An 8,629-nucleotide genomic window follows, 5' to 3' on the forward strand; every position below is an offset into this window, starting at 1 on the left:
AATGTGACTAGGAACAAGATGTTTTAAATGATGTGCATAGGATGCATTGTAGGTTTTTAAAAAAAGCCTCATTTTTTATTTAAAAATATTTCTGACAATGTCCATGTTAATTATTATATAAAACTGCTATTCTAGGTAACAACATGATGGCAGGTTCATTCAAAATGTCTATATATGTGTGAAGACTTGTATAAAAAAGTATACATATGTGGTATAACATACTGTACAATTTAGGTCTTGGTGAACAGCAAGATTTTAAATATATCTTGTTTCCGTTTTCTTAGACACAAAGTATGTATTATCTAGGAAATATTCACCGAGAAAGCGTGCTAAAGAGACAATTATACTCTAGGACTCTGCTCTAACAAACCCTATGCCAATAAGTGGATTGGGCCCAGTACACTAAATATGATGATCCCTGAATATGCCAAGATTTCCAAAGCATTTTGTTAAGACTGTTGATCTCCGCCCCCTCCCCTTTTTCTCCCCCTAGTGGGGCTCGCTGTTGGTGCTGATGAAGAGCAAAAGGCACAGCATAGCACTGTAAATGCAGGTGGTGTTACCACTTGTTGGCACTGATTTGTAATATGAAATGAATTTTACATTTCCAAAAGCCTAGCCTAGGTTCCACTTCTCAAACATTTTTCTCTTTTTTTCTCACTACATTCAAAAAATTCCAGAGGCAGGACTGAAAGCTTATGGTCCATTTATTTTAAGGTGCTGGCTTATTTTTAAATGCACATCTTTTCAGCTTAAATGAGACCCTTTTTAATGTTGTGGTGATTGTTAGTTTTTCTTGTAACTGTGGTAGACACTGCAGGATCTTTACAGAGCATCTTGATCCCTAGTAGACTGTGTGTGGAATGAACTGGTTGATTCGGCGTGGTAAGTGGTGAGAAGTCCACAGCGTTTAAAAAACATTCTAGGTACCCCCCAGCTCTTAAAGAGCAACTTCACATACTTCTTGAATTTTTCCCCCATAAAGAAATAGATAATGGGATTGAGACAACAGTGGAAAAAAGCCAGTGTTTCTGTCCCTTGCATTGCATAGTCCAAATCTTTGCTGATTTTACACTTTGTAATGAAACCCAGGTCTAGCAACAATTGTAAGAAAAGCACAATGTTGTAAGGGGTCCAAAAAACAAAAAACACAATCATGACAGCAAAGATCATCTTCACAGCCTTATTCTTTTTCTCACTTCTACAGTACAGCAAGGTTTTAATGATCATTGAGTAGCAAAAAATCATAACCACTGAAGGTATCATGAGCCCTAGGACATTGACTTCCAAAGAGGAGAAAATCCTCCAGTTTGTGGAATTACCAGGGTACCGTGGTTTGCAGGTGGTATGATTGCGTTCCTTATAGGATTCACTAAATATCAGCTCTGGAACTGAGGCTGAAATGGCTACTAACCATACAATAAGACTGGTAAAGATGCCATAGGTGACTGTTCTTGCTCTCAAGGCAAGCACAGCATGAACTATTGCCAAGTATCTATCTATGCTCATGAGCATAATAAAAAATATCCCACTGTAAAACCCAACCAGATAGATCCAAGAAACGATTTTACACAATCCGTTCCCGAAAACCCACTGATCTGCTGCATAATAAGACCAGAAGGGAAGGGAGAAAACAAACAGCAAATCTGAGATTGCGAGGTTGAGCAGATAAACGTCGGTCATGCTCTTCAGCCTCTTGTATTTTAACAGGACCAAAATGACTAGAGAGTTCCCTACCAAGCCAAGCAGGAATACCAGAGAGTAAAGAGTGGGCAGAAAATGTGATCCAAACTTCTTGATGCCTTCTTTACTGCAAGGTTTTGAAGAATCATCATAAATGTCAACATAGACATATGGAAACGAATAGTCATAGACTGTTGGGGTTGTTCTTTTCATTTTCCACTTCCTGAGAAGAAGCAGATACAAATGTTAATAGATTCTCAAGGGGGAGTTAAAAATCTTTACCTGAAATAGAGGCAACTTTGAAACAGTATCACCAAAAACAAAAGGAGTACTTGTGGCACCTTAGAGACTAACCAATTTATTTGAGCATAAGCTTTGCTCAAATAAATTGGGTTAGTCGCTAAGGTGCCACAAGTACTCCTTTTCTTTTTGCGAATACAGACTAACACAGCTGTTACTCTGAAAAAAGTATCACCAAAGAAGTCTTTGAAAAGAACTTGAATAAGAATGAAGTCTTTGCAGTTCTAATGCATGTTTCGTCTGAGGTTTGAAACTCTAGGTTTTTGGTGGATCCAGATCTCAGTTAGCATTAAAGATTTACAAATCCATACTGGACAGAAATGGGGGCCATTCCCTGATATGTTAATGGACACTTCTAGCACTATTTAGCGCTACATAAGAGTTTAGGGCAGGGGTGGGCAAACTTTTTGGCCTGAGGACAATTTGGGTTTCAGAAATTGTATGGAGGGCTGGTTAGGGGAGGCTGTGCCTCCCCAAACAGCCACACATAGCCCAGCCCCCGCCCCCTATCTGACCCCCCGCCGGTTCTCGCCCCCTGGTGGCCCCCCCCCAGGACTCCTGCCCCATCCAACCCCCCTGTCCCCTGATGGCCCCCCCGGGACCGCTGCCCCATCCCTCCCTCCCTCCCTGTCCCCTGACTGCCCCCCACCACCCCATCCAACCCCTCCTCTCATCCCTTGACTGCCTCCCGGGACCCCTACCCCATTCAACAGCCCCCCCATTCCTGACTGCCCGGACCCCTATCCACACCCCTGCCCCCTGACCACCAACCCGAACTCCCCTGCCCTCTATCCAACCCCCCCACTCCCTGCCCCCTTATCACGCTGCCCAGAGCACCAGCACAGGCAGCCGTGCCACCTGGCTAGAGCCAGCCACGCCACCGCGCAGCACAGAGCCCTGGGTCAGGCTGCAGCTCTGCAGCTGTGTGGCCCAGCAAGAGCTCGTAGCCCCGTCGCCCAGAGCATTGCACTGGCAGCGCAGTGAGCTGAGGCTGTGGGAGAGGGGAAACAGCGGAGGAGGGGCCGGGGGCTAGCCTCCCGGGCCGGGAGCTCAGGGGCCGGGTTGGAGGGTCCCGCGGGCTGGATGTGGTCTGCGGACTGTAGTTTGCCCACCTCTGGTTTAGGGCATGCAGTGGGGCTGTTTGTTTTCAGTTGAAACTGCAGCTTGAAGGGAGGCAGGTGGAGTTTAATTAGCAAAATAAGTGACAGAAATCCTTCAAACCTTGGAACCAAATCATAAGAACTGAAATCCTAGTCCCAATGAAGTAAATGATAAAACTCCAATTGACTTCCACCCACTGTATTTACTCAAGCAAACGTTGACTAAGGACGAGTGAAAAATAAATGCAAAAAGAAAAGGAGGACTTGTGGCACCTTAGAGACTAACCAATTTATTTGAGCATGAGCTTTCGTGAGCTACAGCTCACTTCATCGGATGCAACTGTAGCTCACAAAAGCTCATGCTCAAATAAATTGGTTAGTCTCTAAGGTGCCACAAGTCCTCCTTTTCTTTTTGTGAAGACAGACTAACACGGTTGTTACTCTGAAACCTGAAAAATAAACAAGGACCTGAGCATCTGACTCATTTTTAAAGCACTACTCCTTTTTAATGCAATGTTTATGCAGTTCCTGAATATCAGCAATAGGTCTCTCTTACGTAACAGTACCAGCACTTAACTTGCTGTCCAGAAAATATATATATGTATTTTCAGTAGTCTCTTTCTTCAGTGGCCAAGTGAATTTGTCACATTAATATGCATGTTCTGTTTTAATAGATGTATTTTAATTGGCATTATTTTAAAAAGGCTACACTGCTCAGTTGGTGAACACAACATAAAAAGACTGCATGTGAAAAGGTAACAATAGCATTATTCATCCAAGCATTTCCTAGCTTTTTGCCAAAGTGAATTAAGTCTCTCCACATTTTTGGAGGTTGGTAAGTATCCCCATTTGTAGAAAAGGAGAAAATGAAACTGAGTAGAATTAAGTGTCTTGTCTAAGGTTGCACAGTAAGTTCGTGCTAGGACCAGGGACAGAATCTGTAATGGCTGTTTCCAAGTTTTATGCTCCAGGCAGAAGAGATAACTCCTGTCCACCCTGTAGTTGTGTTATATTGCAGATAGATATTGACTTCTTAAGCTGAAGTACAAATTTCATTAAACACCAATAAGGGGAAAAAAGAAGGACTTTTAAACCAGTGGTCTATAATTGCTTTTAGTGCCAGAGTATATAAACTGAACAACTCACAAGAATTAGTTAGGAGTCATTGCAACTAGATTCAGACATTTTAGTTAATTTTAAAATGCAAATTCTACCCTTTTGTAATAAAATAAAAACTAAACATGAAAATTTTGATTATGCCCATGTTTGAAAATTGTTCAATTTCAAAGTAAGCAATAGCAGAAAGAAAACTCCTTAAAGTATATGAATACTTGCATAATCATATATACAAAACAAATGTATAAAATATACAAAATCACTGTTTCTGAATTGCATTTTGTAAATTGTACCTTTTTTCTCCCCCTTCACAATTGATCTGAAGAAACCCTTTGCCTGAAAGTGCAGAATCTCCTGTTTTCTGGGTAAGTAGGTGGCTTGCTCACTGCAACAGTGAATGTGATGTGGCATAATCTGAAAGGAAGTTCAAGGTTTTCGTTGGGGAGTCCGTCCCAGAGCAGAAACATCTAATTCTTGTGATAATGAGATGAGATAATGTGCCTTTAAAATATATGTATTGAAACAACCTTCACTTCCCTGTGAATGCCGTGAGGCAGGGATTAGTGTGTCTTATTCCTTCTAGCTTTCTCCATTTCCAACTGGTGATTGGTCTTCTGCTTGTGTCTCTTTCTGAATTTACTTGAACACAGTTGCTCCCTTGTTTTCATTTCTCCCAACTATTCCTCAAGGACCTGAGAGGTCATGAAAGTTTTATGGGATCTTCCTGATGTGAGTAGTTCATTGACTCCAGTGTAATATCGACCCAAGAGGATTACTCCTATGAAAAGAGACTAAAGGATGAGTTAATTAAAAGCTGAGAAATATATACACTTTGAGCTGTTTAATAATCTGTTTGGTTTTATTTTTGCACTTGGGCTTTCCACATTTTGCTTTAACATAATTCTCTAAAGCAGGGGTTTTCCAATGCCTTCCATGTGTGTACAATGTCTTAATAGGGAGATTGCCACCTGGTTCACCTAGCATGGCATTGAAAAAGCATCGATCGCCTCCCTCTTATTTATGGTGGTGTGGCCACTTTTCCCTCATTTACAAACACATCTAATTCCTTTGGCAGCTGCAAGAATTGCTTAAATGGAAAATAATATCAAGAAATTACTGTGTATTTCTAGCTGGCTTTAATGTAATACGTCGTGACTGAATGCTCCCCTGTATTCACACCCTAGTCACTATTGTAATAATCTTTGTACAAAATATGCCTTGTGAGGTAGCATTTGAAAATGAATAATGTGTTGGTCAATAATATCATGGTGAAATGTACATTGTCATTGTCATCATGTTCCTATTACGCCTCTGGAGTTTAGGGCAGTGACGAAGCTCCTCCACGGCTGTCGGTTTCTGGCAAGTCTTTCAATGGTTACCCAGCTGTGCCCCAGGTTTTTCAGCTCAGCTTCCACAGCTCTTCACCATGTTGTTTTCAGGTGGCCTTGTTTTCGCTTGCCTTCAGGTGTCCATCTTATTGCTAGTCTGGTGATGGAATCAGTTTCCATCTGAAGCACATGACTGATCCATCTCCAACGCCTCCTGGCAATGATGGTGCTCAGATCCTCTTGGCTGCATTGTGTCAATAGATCTTGGTTTGAGATTGGTCTGGGCCAAAAGATACGGAGGATTTTTCTGAGGCAGGTTGTATGGAATGAAGACAGTTTGGACATGTCATACTTTCTCATTCCTTAGCATTCTGCACTATAAAATAGTGTTGAAAGTACGCAGCTCTGATAAATCTTGCGTTTGGTTTTGGTGTTGTATTTTGATGATTTCCAGACTGTATTTGAGCTCCTGAAGGTGTTCCTGGCTTTATTGATTTTGTTCCAGATGTCCTGTCTTGTCCTGTCGTGGATGATGGTGCTGCCCAAGCATGTGAATGTTTCCACACTGGTGAGAACATAATCATCTATCCATACTGGTGATGGTAAGGCAATATTAAAAGTCATGATATCTATCTTCTTATTGCAGTTGATTTTCAGTCCAATTTACTGGCTGAATGCATTGAGTCCAGTTGTTTTTTCTTGTATGTGGTGTTGGGTATGTGATAGGAGAGCAAAATCATTTGCGAAGTCCAGGTCTTCAAGGGATGAGAAGGGTGTCCATTTAATGCCTCCTGGCATGTCTTCTGTTGTACGCCGCTGTGACGTTCCCCTTTGGCGTTATCTGGTCCGGTGATCTACTATACCTCTACAATCCTTGACTCTGGGAGCCAGCCTTACCCTGCTCTGCTGTGAGAACTCCCACTCCTGGGCTGTTCATGCACAGCCTCTGGCATATAAGCTGCTCCCAGCTACTTGCAAACGACACTAGCCAATATCTCTAGTCCCAGTTACAACCCAGTTATGCCTGCTGGACGCTGCAAGCTTATATGAGTTTGTCAATTTAATAAAGAAATTGATATATACCAGGCTTGTTACCCTAAGGGGAGCCTCTGGCACACTTCAAACCAAATGCACTGCTTCAGATAGAATAAAAAACAAATGTATTAACTGTAAAGATAGATTTTAAGTGATTATAAGTCAAAGCATAACAAGTCAGATTTGGTCAAATGAAATAAAAGCAAAACGCATTCTAAGCTGATCTTAACACTTCCAATGTCCTTAAAAACTTAGATGCTTCTCATCACAGGCTGGCTGGTTACTTTTCAGTCAGACTCTCCCCTTTGATCAGAGTTTCAGTTGCTTGGTGGTGGTGGTGGTGCCTGTAGATCTAGGTGGAAGAGAGAGAGCATGACAAAATGTCTCTCCCTTTATTATGTCCTTTCTTTCCTCTTGGCTTTGCCCCCACCCCCACCTTCAGAGTCAGGTGAGCATTACCTCATCACAGTCCCAAACGACCAAAGGAAGGGGGTGACTCCCTCAAGGGTCTAACAGATTCTTTTGTTGCTGCCTAAGCCAGTGTCCATTGTTTCTGTGAGGTTGGGCTGGGTTTGTCCCATCTATGCCCTGATGAGGTGTGAACTGCCTCTCTTTTCTTGGAGAGTTTTTGCATGGGCTTGCTTTAAGCCATGAGGATACATTTTCAGCCTCGTAACTATATATATAAAATTATAACCTTACTGTAACAATTACTATAACATCACTATAAAAACCATGCTCAGTGCATTATAAGCTTTCTGAAGTCACCCAGCATGACAAACTTTGCATTGGATACCATACAATCATTTTATAAAGATGAACATGGGGATGTAGGATGTTCCCACGAGGTACAGAGCATCACAGCTGCATTACCCAATTGATGGCAATGTTGAAGAGGATTGCAGACATGACACACCCGTGATGTATTCCTGTTTTGACTTCAAAACTGAGCTCACTGTGATCAACACTATATGTAAAGTTGAAATAGAAGCTGTCAAGGTTCCCCCTCTGAACTCTAGGGTACAGAAGTGGGGACCTGCATGAAAGACCCCCTAAGCTTATTCTTACCAACTTAGGTTAAAAACTTTCCCGAGGTACAAACTTTGCCTTGTCCTTGAACCGTATGCTGCCACCACCAAGTGTTTTAAACAAAGAACAGGGAAAGAGACCACTTGGAGATGTCTTCCCCCAAAATATCCCCTCCCCCCAAGCCCTACACCCCCTTTCCTGGGGAAGGCTTGATGATAATCCTCACCAATTGGTACAGGTGAACACAGACCCAAACCCTTGGATCTTAAGAACAATGAGAAATCAATCAGGTTCTTAAAAGAAGAATTTTATTTAAAGAAAAGGTAAAAGAATCACCTCTGTAAAATCAGGATGGAAAATACTTTACAGGGTAATCAGATTGAAAACATAGAGAATCCCTCTAGGCAAAACCTTAAGTTACAAAAAGACATAAAAACAGAAATATACATTCCATTCAGCACAACCTATTTTACCAGCCATTTAACAAAAGGAAATCTAACGCATTTCTAGCTAGATTACTTACTAACTTAACAGAAGTTCTGAAGAGCATTCCTGATCTGTTTCTGGCAAAAGCATCACACAGACAGACAGACCCTGCAGTAGACCTCCACAGACTACCAACAAATGATCCGCGGACCACAGTTTGGGAAACTGTGCTCTAAAGTGAGCTGTAACCTAAACCCATCCAATGGGTCTATGTACACTGTGTATTCATCGTTGTGTATAGCTTTAATGTATGTGTAGGTGATTAACTGAGTTTAGAAGCTACTGTACATAGGGGCATGAGAGGTATAGTTTCAATAAAGGGAGGACCTCTTTTAGGAGCAGGATGCTATCAATCCCTTCTCCTCCAGTTATACTCTGGCTGTGACTTCACTAGGAAAAATGGTTTGTTCTTAACTCGAGTTAGATTAATATAACTAGGGCTATATCTTTGCTGCAAAGTTAACTAGAATGATCTACACTGGAGTTACTCCTCTCAAGTCAGTCCAGCATCACTGAGAGTGGCCACATTGTGACATAACACTCAGGTTTCTG

The 8,629-nt window shown here is 41.8% G+C and overlaps 1 protein-coding gene across 1 annotated transcript; it reads right to left on the bottom strand.

The window, feature by feature from the left end:
* Nucleotides 1-825: 825 nt before the first annotated feature.
* On the bottom strand, nt 826-1,896 carry CCR4 (C-C motif chemokine receptor 4; the record flags this gene model as incomplete). Its single annotated transcript, XM_084621065.1, has 1 exon — nt 826-1,896. The coding sequence occupies one exon, from the start codon at nt 1,894-1,896 to the stop codon at nt 826-828; it is 1,071 nt and encodes a 356-aa protein (XP_084477191.1).
* Between the last annotated feature and the right edge of the window lie 6,733 nt (nt 1,897-8,629).

This window comes from Lepidochelys olivacea (genome assembly GCF_965140295.1).
Source record: "Lepidochelys olivacea isolate rLepOli2 genome assembly, chromosome: 2".
In the NCBI taxonomy this organism is placed as follows: Eukaryota; Metazoa; Chordata; order Testudines; family Cheloniidae; genus Lepidochelys; species Lepidochelys olivacea.